Source organism: Oncorhynchus gorbuscha, linkage group LG24 (assembly GCF_021184085.1).
Source record: "Oncorhynchus gorbuscha isolate QuinsamMale2020 ecotype Even-year linkage group LG24, OgorEven_v1.0, whole genome shotgun sequence".
Classification (NCBI taxonomy): domain Eukaryota; kingdom Metazoa; phylum Chordata; class Actinopteri; order Salmoniformes; family Salmonidae; genus Oncorhynchus; species Oncorhynchus gorbuscha.
The window spans coordinates 38,977,587-38,994,679 of record NC_060196.1 but is presented as its reverse complement, the minus strand read 5'-3'; the positions used below and the strand labels follow the sequence as shown (position 1 = coordinate 38,994,679).

The 17,093-nt window shown below is 43.6% G+C and overlaps 1 protein-coding gene across 1 annotated transcript; it reads right to left on the bottom strand.

Moving 5' to 3' along the window:
- Positions 1–2,362: 2,362 nt before the first annotated feature.
- On the bottom strand, positions 2,363–8,686 carry LOC124012611 (cbp/p300-interacting transactivator 3-like). Its single transcript, XM_046326435.1, has 2 exons — positions 8,495–8,686; positions 2,363–6,588 (listed from the first exon to the last, which is right to left on the bottom strand). The coding sequence occupies exon 2, from the start codon at positions 6,571–6,573 to the stop codon at positions 5,806–5,808; it is 768 nt and encodes a 255-aa protein (XP_046182391.1). The 5' UTR covers positions 6,574–6,588; positions 8,495–8,686; the 3' UTR covers positions 2,363–5,805.
- Positions 8,687–17,093: the final 8,407 nt, after the last annotated feature.

Sequence of the window (17,093 nt, the reverse complement as noted above, 5' to 3'; positions counted from 1 at the left end):
TCATACGTTTGTTTCATCCAAAATTGGAGAGCAAAATCTGTTGGGTGAAGTCCAGTTATTATGAGATAATGCCTGAGAAGCTGGTGTTTGCTACTACAGGCCCGTCCGACGCCACCGCTACTTCGGCAGCAGCAACTGACCCATCAGACAACGACGCGACTTCGGCAGCTGCATCAGGTCCTGGTCGACTGCACTGCGTTACTGTGATCAGACCCGTAGGGGGGTCTGTCTACCAAAATCCTTTATACTAATGTGTTTAGATGCTTTTTAAAGTGGAAATCAAGTTTATAAATTGCCTGGCTGGGCTGATGAGACAGTGGATTGATGGAACAGAGTAAATAGGCATTTTAACGTCATAGATTTAGCCGGTAGTAACCTGTGGAATAGACACCGTCTTGAATGTTGTTTTAACCAATCAGCATTCAGGATTAGACCCACCCATTGTATAATTAAGTGATCATGCCCGAAAAGAAAGTGTTTGGAGGATATATTGGCATGGGTGTTATTAGGCCAAGCAAGTTAGTTACTAAGCAACTACTGATTTAGAACCACGCTGTTACTGTAAGTCAGAATAAAGACAACCGGAGCACTGCCCCCGCTATTCCAGCACCATTTCAACTTAAACATTATCAAATCAACAAGGCTGTATATGCTTAGTTTAATACACTGAAAACAAACTTAAAGATACCAAAAACGATTTAGTGAAATCAATGTTGCTAAATATCATGTGGCTGTCCATGGTACTGATTCTGTCTGTGCACAAGTTATTTTTTTAAAGTTGACTCCCCCTACTTGTAGACTAGTTGAACACCAATGCCATCCTCCTCTCTTTCATGTTGGCAAAACGGTCTATGTCTCTGTCATACAGTACCCTTTTAGTTTTTATTGTCATAGGCTACCTAGCTAAAATGCCTGCTAGCCTAACTTCCTGAGTGTACTAGGCTACATCTAGGCTACATATTGAACTTCAATCGTCTCAGGCCACTGGCAAAACATATTAATTTATGACTAGATCAGAATTACCATCATTATTATTAGTCTGTACAGAGAATGAACTCAAAAACAAAAGTCCAAATCCCCGTCTCCATCATTGGCTAAGGAAATCGTCAATTTTTCAAGCTAGCTACCGCAGGACATCAACACACGCAGACCAGAAACAGACACATTTTTCTGACAATCATGATATTTTGCTTGGGATATGATTTGATTGGTGTGAAGCTAAATCCAAACTGGCCTCCATTGGGGGCATTTTGCTGCGCCAGGTCAACCAGCAGTTGAGCTCAATGCTGATTGGCTAATTATGATTAGCTAATTGGCTAATTATTATTTTTTATCAAGGGAGGCCAAGTGCTACATGTCATACTCTTTTGTTCCAAACAGCATCAGATACACGCGCTACAACATACCAAGAAAGGGGGTCGTTGTTTACCTCGCTCGGATGATTTCTCCAGTGAGATTCTGCCACTTGAGAATTGACGTAAAATAATGAAAACACATATTTAGGGAAGCCCGGGTTCCCTTGGCATCCATGAATACACGCCACTGCAGCTGTAGAGCCCATACATGAACACTACTGAGATGTCTCACTGTACCGGAGCAGAAGTATTGTCAGACTCATTGTATAGTTATCAGAAGTAGTTGAGGTTTCAATACAAAGTCACACATGAGGTATTCAAAGGATGCATGGGGTATTCAAAGGATGCATGAGGTATTCAAAGGATGCATGAGGTATTCAAAGGATGCATGAGGTATTCAAAGGATGCATGGGGTATTCAAAGGATGCATGAGGTATTCAAAGGATGCATGGGGTATTCAAAGGATGCATGAGGTATTCAAAGGGTGCATGAGGTATTCAAAGGATGCATGGGGTATTCAAAGGATGTATGGGGTATTCAAAGGATGCATGGGGTATTCAAAGGATGCATGGGGTATTCAAAGGATGCATGGTATTCAAAGGATGCATGAGGTATTCAAAGGATGCATGAGGTATTCAAAGGATGCATGAGGTATTCAAAGGATGCATGAGGTATTCAAAGGATGCATGAGGTATTCAAAGGATGCATGAGGTATTCAAAGGATGCATGAGGTATTCAAAGGATGCATGAGGTATTCAAAGGATGCATGAGGTATTCAAAGGATGCATGAGGTATTCAAATGATGCATGAGGTATTCAAAGGATGCAAAGGATGCATGTATTCAAAGGATGCATGAGGTATTCAAAGGATGCATGAGGTATTCAAATGATGCATGAGGTATTCAAAGGATGCATGGGGTATTCAAAGGATGTATGGGGTATTCAAAGGATATCATAGAGCGATGCAGATACAGAAACATGTTAGAAAACTCTCCATACTCTGGCCAGTTCTTTAAATAAATATTTTATTGTTGTTGAAAATAAATACATTTTCTTAAAATAGAATCAATAACATTAAAAAAAACTTTGGGAGTTGGGAGGTGGGGGGTTAACCCCAAATGAAGTGGTGTAATTTGGAACAAGGATTTTACAATACAATCTCACAAATGTATCCACCATTTTAAGACTTCACTTCCCACAATGCATTCCGTTCTGCTGTACATTCTCAGCGGATGTGTGGAAAAGTGGTGACATTACATCTCTTTTCACAATGTTCACATGCAATCTACTAGGTCTTAAAGCTTCAGGCCTGTCCTGTACCCAAACCCTTGATATAATGAAACTGTTTGTTAGCCTGGGTAATCCAGACTGAATGCTGCACTTAATGGTTAGCCCAGCATTAAGTCTGGTTTTACCATGCAACCTATTTATATCAACACTCCCAATTGTCAAAATGGATGATAAACCCTCATCTCTTGTCATTCAACACATCAACATCAGCCATCAGCCATTCAACAATTACATCTGACAATGTTTTTTGAAAAGTACCTTAATTATGTCAACTTTACCTACATTCTACAGTACAAAGACACCATACATTAGAAGTCTGAAATATTATTGATATAGCTGTAATCAAATGACTTTGAGAGGCTACACCCTCTCTAAGGCTTAAAAGACAAAGACAAATATTATTTTCAGATTGTAATAGATCATTTTTTCATAAGGGGTTGTGAAACTGCCCTAAATAGCCTGGTCCCAGATCTAAGTCCAAGTTATACATAAATAGACTGGTAACAGATAACCCAACCACAAGAAATAACCCGATACGGTTGGGGTTTCGGCATTTGCAATGATGAGTGTACTTTCTGTTGTCCATTGTATGTTTGGGCTCAGAGCTCTGCAAAATGGCAGGTCTCCGGGGGTGAGACAGGGTTAAGAGTAGCCTGGAATCCAAACTGAATATTTGCACTTTGTGCTAATAGTGAAGTGAAGTACAGTGAAGTGAAGCTATAGTGAAATAGAGCGATATTCCCTTTAGATTCCAGGCTAGAAAAAGAGCTGAGACACCAGTGAGTGTAGCTCTGGTATTGGAACAGATTACCACAATGCATTACAGAGGGAAGCTTTCCCCTTCCCCCAATCCTCTCTTCAACCTCACTGCTCCTCCAACCTCTCTGTTCTGACATCTCCACAAATAGCTCAACAGAACAGGACAGGAAGTTCTCGTACTAGTCACTGGAGCAAAGCAGTAACCTTGCCAAAACCTCATTATGCACAGTGGGCATTGGGGGAAAACACTGCACCACCACAGAAATAGAACGTTTTCTAATTACCAAGGGTACTTCCAAAACGGCACCCTGTTCCCTAATATAGTGCACACTACCTTTGAGTGCCAAGTTTTCTAATTACCAAGTTATTGGGGCTGTGATGCTGGATGACCTCAATTAAGACAAGCGTGTGTGAACGAGTGATTTAAATCTAATCAGGAAAGAACCAGTTGAGTAAGCTAATCTATGGAAACAGCAACCAACCTGTGTGTGAGGGTGTGCATGTGTGAGGGCGTGTATGTGTGAGGGAGTGCATGTGTGAGGGCGTGTATGTGTGCATGTCTGTGTGTGTGTTGCTCTGCACTGTTGGGTTTGGACCTTTGGTAATGAAATCAATTCCACAGGTAAAGAGAGGCAGCTTTAAACAATGATTAAACCAACCAAGTACTGCTGGAGTAGTGCCTAGCACTATGCTGTGTCCACAGAATGGACTAATGAACGCTGTTCACAGTTCAAGGCAGTTGAAGCAGCCTCCACTGTCCTAGCCTACATACCCAGTCAGCACATTGGCCAAGGTTAGGTTAGAGGACCAAACCCAGTCACTACTCTCAAGAATTACCTGGCAGGCTTACACACTCAAGATGTTCACAAAAGGGCAAATCCTAACTCCTACTAAAGTCAAATGTTCACTTGGTCACCCATTGATATCCATGCATGACTAAGTACAAATTTGGTGGAAGTTAGGATTCACCCCAGATAGAGCACTAGGTTACTGTACTTCTCACAATCCAACACGTTGTGTTTACGTCTTTTAACTGCCAGTGCTGTTCAAAGTCTAAAGTGAGTTCTATGACTCAGAATGACCTGCGACTGAGAGAGGTTCTGGTTTCCCCCCTGCCTTACCTTCTGTGCCACACTCACAGATACCGGATGTAGAGTAAATAGCCCGCTGTTATCTTATGTGTGTTCTTCCTTAAATACTACTCAGTGTATTCCCTTGCCGCAAGGTCCACCAGTAGAAGTACAGTGTAAAGTAGTCATTGAGACTCTACTGAACGAGAACATCTAACTGTTTGAAGGTAGACGCTGGCCCTCAGTGTTCAGAGGAATATTTTTAAGACATGCAGGGTGTGTTCTCTGTTCTCTTGCTATAGAGATGCTACTCTGTATGTGCAGCACTACTTCGCCAGTGATTTGATCAGATTTAATTCAGCAGTAGGAAATAGAGAAACTGCGGACATTTAAGATTCAAGGAAATATACGTTTTAATGATAATTATAATGTTGTTCTGATTATGTGATCAGATTATGTCAGGGAGAGGAACCAGATTGCCAGGGTAACACAGTTAATTCCCAACCAATCAGAGACTAATAAACCCCCACCACCCAAGAAAATCTAACCCCATTGGCCCATTCTCTCTCAGGCTCTTACTAAAGTAAATGGTAAGGTAATGAGGAAGGAATCCTCCAAGCCTGTTTTGAAGAACCAGCCTTCAACATACACACAATAAAGTTTTGAACAACCCCCCCCCCCCCCCCCAACAGCCTAATTCATAATCAGACGACCAACTCAATTTGTCAAATGTCCGCTAGCTACTTGGTTGGGTAAATTCATAAATAAATACATTTCTAAAAGCCATAGATCAAATCTAGTAGTCTCAGGTGAAGCTAGTCTTTGTATTGTCTCAGCTTGTCTGTCTCGTCTTCCTGTCCTGCTGAATGAGTCTACATTCATCCCTCAGGCCTCAGCACACATATTGACACTAGGGCATGGGTGGCAGCCCAGAGGCAGGACGGAAGGCAGTACAGAATCGACAGAGGCCACTGCGCCAGAGAGAGCGCCACCCTGTGGCTGGGCTGACTGAGCTCAGCTCTCACCGACACTGATGCTGGCCAGCCTGATGCAGAGGAAGCTTTCGTTTCCTCTCCTCTCTTTCTGTCCTTACAATTCATGTTAAACCAACAGGTAGGCCTACTATTCACAGGTAGGTCAGTGTGTTCTGTAGATCTACTATACATGGTCACAGATAGATAGCCTAAACTCACACAGAGAGAACTGAAACAATAGTCTGCGTGTCTCCTCTTGTGTGTGCTACTGTGGCTAGTCTAGTCTGTGGTTCAGTCTTTCTCTGGGGCGCCGGCCTGTTTTTACAGCGTCTTTCTTCGTCTGACTGTTGTGTATCTCTCAGCAGCTCACGGTGCTCGGCTGCTGTTTCATATTAACAAAGTCAGGGATGAAGTCAAACTCGTTCTGACACAGGAACAGTTCTGGGAGCTCCTGAACCCGGTCCAGACCCAGCTCCAACACCAGCGCTGTCAGAACCTCCTCATCTATCAGGTCTATGTCCATATTCTGTCCCAGCACCATACCTGGCCCACCCTGACCCATGTGCTGCATGCTGGCCAGCTGGCCTGGCCCTACTCTGTACTGGGACCCGTTGGCCAGGTGATGGCCCTGGACCGGCCCCAGTGGATGTCCGTGGTACTGGGTGTTGAGTTTCTGGAGGTGCATGGAGGCCATGAGCTGCTGGGAGGTGAGCCCACTGGGGTGGTACTGTTGCTGGGGGTGCTGGGGTTGAGACTGGGGGTGCTGCTGCTGCATGTGGTGGTGCTGCTGTTGTTGATGTGGCTGTTGTTGTTGATGCTGTTGGTTATACATCATCTGGTTCATCTGGTGATGGTGTCCTCCCATCTGTGCTCCGTTGACCTGGCCATTCACCTGACCGCTCATCCCAGGCGGCCCCACCATCCCCAGACCGGGCCGCTGCCTCATGGCGGCCTCCATGGAGGTCTGCGGCACCCGGCCGTAGTGCATGACCTGGCCGTTGGGAAGGGTGCGGAGGCCTGGTTGCGGCACGGCGTGCTGTGGAGGGCCACCCATTCCCCCCATCCTGTAGCCATGGAGGGCCGTCGCAGGGCCGTGGGACATGGGCATCATCATGTGGTCTGCCATGGTTTCTCTATCACCCTGCAGGAGGAAGGACAATGTTTATGTTAGTTATGATGATGACTCTGTATAAGAACATTTACAAGGAAAGCTTTACTGTCACCCTGCGGAGGAGGAGGAGCAATGTTGTTGTTAGCGGTGCTTCAGTCCAGAGCCTTTAAGTTGCGAAAGAATCAGGCGTGCTAGTAGTCGAATAGATGAAAAGAGGATTGATTGGCGTTTTTCAAAGAGAGGTTTGGGAAGCACTGATAAACATTCAACGGTTAAGAGCACTGGGGCAGTAACTGAAAGGTTGATGGTTCGAAACCCTGAGCCAACAAGGTGGAAAAATCTTCCGTTCTTCCCATGAACAAAGCAGTTAACCCCCAACAACAACTGCTTCCGGGGCACCGATGACCTCAATTAAGGCAACCCTGGACCTTTCTGATTCAGAGGGGTTGGGTTAAATGTGGAAGACACATTTCGGTTGAATGCATCCAGTTGTACAACTGACTAGGTGTCTGCCTAGTTCATCAGATCAATCTGAGAGACACAGCTCCCGGAGAACATAAAATTCCCAGCACTACCCCATGCCATGACTTTTAACAGTGAGTGATTCCATAGAAATAGACAGTGTACTATGAGTGATTCAAACAGTGTTGAGTCAGTAATCTATTCAGATGACGTTTGGGGGCCATTTACACTTTCGATTGTTTAACCATCATTTCGACCACAGAAACATTACGCATAGCCTAATGCCTGTATCCGCTGCCAAGTATGTAGCCTATTACACGATCGGAAATACCAGTCATACCTTTTGTCGTTGAACGGACGCAGAAGAACGCATGTCGAATTTTAATCGGTAGATACATAGTAATAAATAAGGTACTACATGCACAATGATAGCGAGAGCATCCGCGCGAAAGGAAACCAACGTTTACAAACATTTCGTTAGGCACAAGCAGTGATAAATGGACAAGATGGTCATTACGATCTGTGCTTATAGGAAAAATACAATGGAAATACAAATTAAAGACAAACACCCTACGATTTATTAATTCAAAACGGAATCTGTATTTGTGCCATCTCGGTAACACCAGAGTTAAAATGGCACAACAACGCATAATTTCCCCACCCACAATTACGCAAGGTAAAACAATTAATGACATTCTTATTAACGTAGATGTCTCTATCACCGCATAAACACAATATGATGGTTGATCCATTGGATACCATAGGAGTGTGGCTCTGTCTTTTCACTGTCTGCTTGAAAACAAAGCATGTCGTGTTTCTTTCTTCTCTTTCCCCCAGAAATGAACTCCAGTGCCCCTGGCGCTCAGGTTTCCGTTCAAACCTCTTTGTGCGTTATCTATACAAATAAATAAAAACTACGACCCGATGCAACATTGTTTCTAAACCGACAATCATTTAGAGAGAATGGTCAACAGGCTATGTATGGTCAACAGCGGAACAAAATCCATACAATTGTGTTTGGGCTATGCAAGCGTGAACGTTTAGGCATTTTAACATTCATTCCGTCTATGTCACATTTAGCAAAAGGCTAAAAGGGGAGCAACAAAGAATGATCAAGATATGTTTTTGTAGCTGAATTATTACACACTATATCTACATTTTGACGCTTCGGTTTACCCGTGTATTCTAGGTATTTGCATAGGGGCCAGATTTCATTGAACAGTAAATACTTTTGATACCACATTACAACAAAAATAATAATCCGGTTTAAATAAACTCGGTCTGGCAATATATACAGTTCAATCGTTTAGTAATGTATCATACAGTATCACTATGCACTATAGCCGGCATATGAACAATCGGTCATGTAAGAACCCGTAAATAAAACGAACAATGGTTCTCCTACCTTCCCCTCAGTAATAGGACAGTCTCTCTCTCTCTGCAACGAATGCCCCCCTCACAAGACAACACTTACCAGCTAAATGTCCCTGCTCTGAAGTTCTCTCGTTCTCTTTCTGCTATTGGATCTCCGTCTTTACTTCCAAAGGCGATGCGCCAAATACATGTATTTCATCGAATTAAAACGATCGGTGCTCTCTAGTGCACTGTGGGGCGAGCGAGAATCCGTCACCAGAGTTACTTTTCTGGGTCAGCTCCGGGATTATATACATGTATAAACCAACCAGCGGAGAAGGAAAGAGGGAGAGGTGGAGCTACTGTCGTCTCTGTATCCTTTGTTCCGATTGGCTCGGTTTGTGACCCTAGTACAGACTTAGCGCACGTTGGACAATTCATTAACTGCTCCTGACATGTTCTTAAATGTTGGCGTTAGGTAGCCTACGACTCCTTTGTATAACACGCATTTGATGTGGCCTCATATATTTTGTAGCCTCCTAAGGGACACTGGTATGTATGTCAACAATAATCATTATCATACGCATCATACTTTCATCAACAAATAGCCTATATACTAGACAAGTATTTCATGTTTTACAACATTCTCTGTTACAAATTAGAGTCCGGTTTCATTGAGGCCTACAGTATGTTTTCGAAATACAATATGAATGACAAATTACTGATTAATTTCACTATTCATTTCAGATTACAGTCACAGAATCAATCAGCGCTGGCTATTAGAGACAGACAACGGTAGGCTCTGGTGCGTGCTATGCAAATGTGTTGTTGCAGAGACAGGGCCTGGTGATACATATGCATGTGAACAGCAACCCACCCCCAGAGAGAGAGAGCCTGCTGGCATGAAACTGGTGCTAATGACATGACACCTCATTCAGCTCAGCACACCATGGTTGAACAGAGACAAAAACCATAGAAGAAGATGGTTGAACAGAAACCATAGAAGTAGAGAGTGACTGTCTAATTTATAGGCACAATGGCTGGGTGCTCATTCTCTCCTCTCGGTCTCCTTCACCCTCTCTCTCTCTCTCTCTCTCTCTCTCTCTCTCTCTCTCTCTCTCTCTCTCTCTCTCTCTCCCTCTGTTCACAGAGAGATTGATGCTCGTAGTTCCCTCATCATAACTTACTTCTCTTATATCACAGTGGAGAGTCCAAAGAGTCAAGACCTCTCTGCAGAGACATGGCATCCACTGATGTTGAAACACACACACGCACACACAGACACACACACACACACACACCCTTTTGTGCTGAAGAATGTGTCCTATTCTTGGGCCCCAGAGTCGGCCAGACTCCCAGCCTCTCTGTCTATTCAGCAGCTAGGCCATTGTGCTCTGTTCTGTTCCGGGTTTGAGGAGACGACACTGAGGAGGATGGTCTACTCTGATCTGTCTGTTTGGGTGCAACATAACTAGCTCAGTAGATTTAAAGGGAGTGCCCTTTTCTAAACTGACATTGTCATTATTTACAATGCAAATGAATGCCCCACCCCATCCCCCGACTCAGTCAGACACCCTGCTGTCTTTGGCCGGATCTGCAAGGTCTTGCACTGACATAGGGCCTGTTACACTGTCAACCTACTAATATAGCTGCACTTGATATGCTGAATCAAATCCAAATGCATGTGTTACGTAGCATGTGAAAAATGACATTTGATTTGATTTGCTAAGCTATGTCCAAATACGGAGATGGAGGCAGGCTTTTTGAATGAAACCTTTTTTGTTTTTGATCGTGCATTGACCCCAGTGTTGTATTGGCTTAAGTTCAATGTAGGACCTACAAATTGGGGGCCTTTGGCCTGAGTTTAGTGTCTTTTCACAGGTGTTGAGGGGAGAAACGTTTGTCCTCCAGTTCCCTGTTGATTGGCTGAATGGTGTCAAGTCAAGTGTGGATCAGCATGTACTGCTCGAACCTGCCTGGGCTGCATGGCGTAATAACCTGGTACATTTAAACTCTTATTCATTTGGCCTTGTCTTGTCTTCTGAGGATTCTAGTGGATCCAATCAGAGCAAAGAGACTCAAATATCAAGAAGCTCAAAATCTTACATTCAGACAATTCACGTTATTTTAGGTTTATAATATGACTTGTGAAAATTGTGAAAGTCTCTCTCATGTCTATTTCGAATACATCAGATTGTAACATATTTTCTATATACTTTTAAAATTAAGGATTCTCGCAATGCCTATAGGTGAATTGCAGCTAAGAAGTGACCATTTAAGAAATGACCCATAAATGTGTTTCTTATCTGAGATGGAGTTAATGATAATATTATCTACAAGCAAAAACTAGGATGTATAGAATATGTTTATATTACTCTGCTAGAACAAAAAGAGGAATTACTTTTAAGTACAGATAAGGCACTGTACTCATTATATCACCCCCCCCACCCTATCTCCCTCGCCTTCCCACCCTCTTCCCTCCCTATCTCTCTTGCCTTCCCTCTCTCTTCATCCTCTTGTCTCTATCCCTCCCACCTATCTCCCTCGCCTTCCCTCTCTCTTCATCCTCTTGTCTCTATCCCTCCCCCTATCTCCCTTGCCTTCCCTCTCTGTCCCCTTCCTATCTCTATCACCTTCCCTCTCTCTCTCTCTCCCTTTCTCTTTCTCTCTCCCTCCCCTCTCTCTCTCTCTGTCGTTCTCTATATATTCTTCTCTCACCATATTTTCCAGATTTCACATTACTCACTGCATTCTACTCATCTCTATGCCACAGACACATGCTCTTCCCTACCCCCCCCCACCTCTGTCTATCCGGGCCCACACATCCCCCTGTTCACATAATCTTCTTTTGTATTCATATTCCAATGAGCTTTTCAATGGCATTATATGTCGTCAAAACACGATTAATGTCGTTTTAGCCAAAGCAATTATTGCTTGCACACCCAAAGTACCACATGCAAGGCCAATCACAATAGACTACTCAGGCTACTGCTCCTACGCTACGGTAGTGTCCCAAGTGGCAACCTATTCTCTACATATTGCACTACTTTTGACCAGGGCCCATAGGGAATAGGGTGCTATTTGGGAAGCACAGCAGCCGTAGACTTGCCCTTATGCAAAGAGAGAGGCAGAAAGGAAAAATACTTGTTAAAAAAGGTCATTGAAATAAAATGTCCACTTACATCAAATAAAATGTGTGCTTTTATCCATGTAGTGGCAGAATACATGGCATCTTAGTTTGATTTGATTTAATAGGATCCAAGTTGAGCACTATGTAGGGAATGAGGAGCCAGCAGTCAGCCAGAGAGTATAGTCACAGCTAGTTATGGGAAGCTGTGACTAGTGGTGTGAATGTTCTCTCTCTCTCTCTCTCTCTCTCTCTCTCTCTCTCTCTCTCTCTCTCTCTCTCTCTCTCTCTCTCTCTCTCTCTCTCTCTCTCTCTCTCTCTCTCTCTCTCTCTCTCTCTCTCTCTCTCTCTCTCTCTCTCTCTCTCTCTCATACAAGTAGGTGATATGCATAGTTTTTACAGCTGTGCTGTTTAGATGTTAACACACCACACTAACCCCTTCCCCCTATCACATCCACAGGACAAATCCCCTTCACAAACATATGCACAAAAACACACACTCCTCTCCGTCCCACCCCACCTGGGGGAGGTGCAACCCACCTGCTGCACCAGGTAACAGCAGGTAGTCTAGTGGTTAGAGCGTTGGGCCAGTAACTGAAAGGTTGCTAGATCAAATCTCTGAGCTGACAAGGTAAAAATATGTCATTCTGCCCCTGAACAAGGCAGTTAACTCACTGTTCCTAGCCTGTCATTGTAAATAAGAATGTCTTCTTAACTGAATTGCCTAGTTAATTAAACAGGGATTGGGGCATAATGTTGTTTTACTAAATGTGTGTGTGTGTTTCCATGCATGTGTGTGTGAGTGAGTAAGTGAGGGGAATGGCCACCATCCCCTCTCAGTAGATTCCTGTGTCTCCTGGTCAGTGGTGGTTGTGATTCAACGACTCCATTTGTCTGTCATTAGCCTCCTGCATAGTGGCCTTTTAGGATTGGATGGCCCTCCACCCTGCCTTCACTAGGCCTGGCCTACCAACATCAGCCTGTAGTTAAGCGTTTCATTATTATCCCCAGTAGAAAATTGACAATGTTTACTATCTCAAAAAATAACAACTCAAATAAGTTACACGCAAAATGCACTACAATGCAGTTTTAAGATAATAGAGTTAAGAAAATATTTACTAAATAAACTAAAGTTAAATAAAAATAAATAAAAATAAATTAACACAATAAAATAACAATAAGAAGGCTATAAACAGGGGGTACTGGTACCGAATCAATGTGCAGGGGTACAGGTTAGTCCAGGTCATTTATATATGTATGTACGGGTAAAGTGACTATGCATAGATAATAAACAGAGAGTAGCAGCAGTGTAAAAACAAATGGGGGGTGTCAATGCAAATAGTCTGATGGTCATTTGATTAGTTGTTCAGCAGTCTTATGTCTTGGGGGTAGAAGCTGTTAAGAAGTCTTTTGGACCTAGACTTGGCGCTCCAGTACTGATTGCCGTGTGGCAGCAGAGAGAACAGTCAATGACTTAGGTGACTGGAGTCTTTGATAGCTCCGATTTGCCAAAAACACAGCACACGAGCAGACTTTAATCCTGTGATACACTTTCTCAATACAATTACATGGGCTTTATTGGCATTGGAAACACATGTTTATATTGCCAAATCAAGTGAAATAGATAATAAACAATAGGAAAATAAACAAGGGAAAAATTAGAAATTGAATCAGAAATTAACAGTAAAATTTCACTTAAAACAAAAGTTTTAAAGGAATGTAGACATTTCAAATGTTATATTATACAGTGTTGTAGCAATGTACAACTACTTGAAGTATAAAAGGAAAATAAATAAACAGAAAAATATAGGTTGCATTTACAATGGTGTTTGTGCTTGACTTTTCTTGTGGCAACAGGTCACACATGTTGCTGCTGTGGTGACACTGTGGTATTTCACCTAATAGATATGGGGTTTTTTCAAAATTGAATTTGTTTGCAAATTCTTTGTGGGTCTGTGTAATCTGAGGGACATATATGTCTCTAATATGGTCCTCCATTTGACAGGAGGTTAGGAGATATAAGGGCACAAAGCGAGACCCAGATGCAGACACGGGAGGCAGATGGTTTGAGTCTTGATATTTATTAATAATCCAAAAGTGGTAGGCAAGAGAATGGTCGTGGACAGGCAAAAGGTCAAAACCAGTTCAGAGTCCAAGAGGTACAGAGTGGCAGACAGGCTCAAGGTCAGGGCAGGCAGAATGGTCAGGCAGGCGGGGTACGGAGTCCAGAAAACAGGCAAGGGTCAAAAACCAGGAGGACTAGCAAGGGAGAATAGAAGCAGGAGTACGGGGGAAAACGCTGGTTGACTTCAAAAACATACAAGACGGACTGACACAGAGAGACAGGAAACACAGGGATATATACAGCGGGAATAATAAGCGACACCTGGAGGGGGTGGAGACAATCACAAGACAAGTGAAACAGATCAGGGTGCGAGAGGAGGAGCAGCTTGGTTTCCACCTCATTTTGTGGGCAGTAGGCACATAGCCTGTCTTCTCTTGAGAGCCAGGTCTGCCTATGGCGGCCTCTCTCAATAGCAAGGCCATGCTCACTGAGTCTGTACTTCCTTAAGTTTGGGTCAGTCACAGTGGTCAGGTATTCTGCCACTGTGTACTCTCTGTTTAGGGTCAGTCACAGTGGTCAGGTATTCTGCCACTGTGTACTCTCTGTTTAGGGTCAGTCACAGTGGTCAGGTATTCTGCCACTGTGTACTCTCTGTTTAGGGTCAGTCACAGTGGTCAGGTATTCTGCCACTGTGTACTCTCTGTTTAGGGTCAGTCACAGTGGTCAGGTATTCTGCCACTGTGTACTCTCTGTTTAGGGTCAGTCACAGTGGTCAGGTATTCTGCCACTGTGTACTCTCTGTTTAGGGTCAGTCACAGTGGTCAGGTATTCTGCTACTGTCTACTCTCTGTTAAAGGCCAAATAACATTCCAGTTTGCTCTGTGTTTTGGTTGATTCTTTTTCATGTGTCAAGTAATTATCTTTACATTTTTTCATGATTTGGTTGGGTCCCACTTTGTTGATGTCCTGGGGCTCTGTGGGGTCTGTTTGTGTTTGTGAACAGAGCCCTAGGACCAGCTGGCTGAGGGGACTCTTCTCCAGGTTCATCTCTCTGTAGGTGATGGCTTTGTTATGGAAGGTTTGGGAATCGCTTTCTTTTAGATGGTTGAATAATTTATTTGCTATTTTCTGGATTTTGATAATTAGCTGGAATAGTCCTAATTCTGGTCTGCATGTATTATTTCGTGTTTTACATTGTACTCTGGGGATACATTTGCATAATTCTGCACGTAGTCTCAGTTTGGTGTTTGTCCCATTTTGTGAACACTTGGTTTGTGAGTAGACCCCACAACCTCTCCCTGTCTCTCTTTCCCTCTCTCTCTCTGGCTCTCTCTGTTATCTGAACTCTAGTGGTTGGACTTTAGCTGAGAGCATAAGGTCCAGTCCAGCACCATGCTATTGTTAGCATTCATGGAATGTTGTTTTTCCAGACTCCACCCGTTTTATTTGCTCGCTGTCTGGTCATGTTTGGGAGGTTGGTGGCTGGAGTGGCCCCAACCTCTCTCTGTCTCTTAGAGAGAGCTGCCTGAAAGTGTCCAGCCTTGTGAACTACAGTAACTGGGAAGACTGTTGTCACTCTGTATGCTTTTCAGCAGTACATAGTGTCAAGAAGGTACTAGTGACAGAGTCTCTCTCCCGCACTCTCCCTCTCTTGCGCTCTCCGGCGCCCTCCCTCTCTCTCAAAATATTGTCAGACTGATATGTTATAGTAGCCTAATGACATCTCCTTGTCCAGAAAATCCTTGTACAGTTCCTCTACCATGCTAGTTGGCAATATCAAGTCAGCTGCTCATGGTCTTCCTCCATAACACCAACAGTAAGAGAGAAGTGGAGAGTTTTATGGTACACACCATCCAATGAAATGCTTAATTGCAGGTTCCTTCTCAACAATGCAACAACAATAAGAAACAATACAATATAAGAATACAAACATAAAGGGCATGGCAGTGGAATAGAATAATACATTTTAGCATAAGTATAATAAAGGAAAGCTCAATTTGTAGTCCAATATTTACACGTGTATTAGAGTGTATTTGGGGAGGACCCGGGGCTCTGAACCAACTATATTAATTTCAGGGACAGGTCGAAAAGCATGAAACATTTGTGGCAATTTAGCTAGCTAGCTTGCTGTTGCTAGCTAATTTGTCCTTGGTAAACCGACTTTGTTTCTAGTAATCTCTCCTCCTTCATGCTTCTTCTTCTTTGGACTTTATTTGACAGTTGGCAACTAACTTCAAGGTGCATTACCACCACCAACTGGACTGGAGTGTGGACCTCAGTTCATCGTTCAATCACCCACGTGGGTGTACGCTTCTAAAAACCAATGAGGAGATGGGAGAGGCAGGACTTGCAGCTTGTCAAGTATCACAAATAGATCCAAGTTTTATTTTAGGGCCTGGCTCCACTGACGCTAGCAGTGTGGATGCAATGATTGTATAACATGTATGTGTGGTCAGCATGTAGGAAGCTGTTGTAACCTCTTGACAAGTGTGGTGGTGTTGTTGGTCAATGACAAGTCCTCTGTGATGTGGATGCCGAGGAACTTAAGACCTGTTGATGTGGATCGGGGCATGTTCCCTCCTTTGCTTCCTGAAATCAGCAATGAGCTTTGTTTTGCAATGCCAGTTCACTTACCTCTTCCCTATAGGCTAACTCATCATTGTTGGTTATCAGGCCTACAAATGTGATGATGGAGTAGGTGTCATGCAAAGCCACACAGTCGTGGATGAACAGGGAGTACAGCAGAGGATTGAGGACACACCCCTTGGGGGGCCCTGTGTTAAGAGTCAGTGCGGAGGACGTGTTGTTGCCAATCCTTACAGCCTGTGGTCTGCCAGTCAGGAAGTCCAGGATCCAGTTGCAGAGGGTTGTGTCCAGACCCAGGCCTCTGGGCTTGGAGGGAACAATAGTTTTGAATGCTGAACTGTAGTCAATGAACAGCATTCTCACACAGAATATGTTCCTCCAGATGTGTTATGACCGGGTGAATAGCAATGAAAATGGCATCTTCCGTGGATCTGTTGGAGTGGTAGGTAAATTGGAGTGGCTCCAATGTGACTAGCACACTGAAATCTGAGCAAGGGTAGCATTCCAGAGAGACATCACAGACTGTAGTGTTCTTGTCTTCACGGAAACATGGCTCACTCAAGACACGCTATCGGAATCGGTACAGCCAGCTGGTTTCTCCACGCATCGCGCCGACAGAAACAAGCAACTTTCTGGTAAGAACAGGGGCGGGGGGATATGACTTATGATTAACGAGACGTGGTGTGATCATAACAACATACAAGGACTCAATTCCTTCTGTTCACCTGACTTAGAATTCTTCACAATCAAATGTCGACCGCATTATCTACCAAGAGAATTCTCTTCGATTATAATCACAGCCTCATATATTTCCTCCCAAGTAGACACATCGATGGCCCTGAACGAACTTTATTTTACTCTATGTAAACTGGAAACCACATATCCTGAGGCTGTATTCATTGTAGCTGGGGATTTTAATCTGAAAATAAGACTCCCTAAATT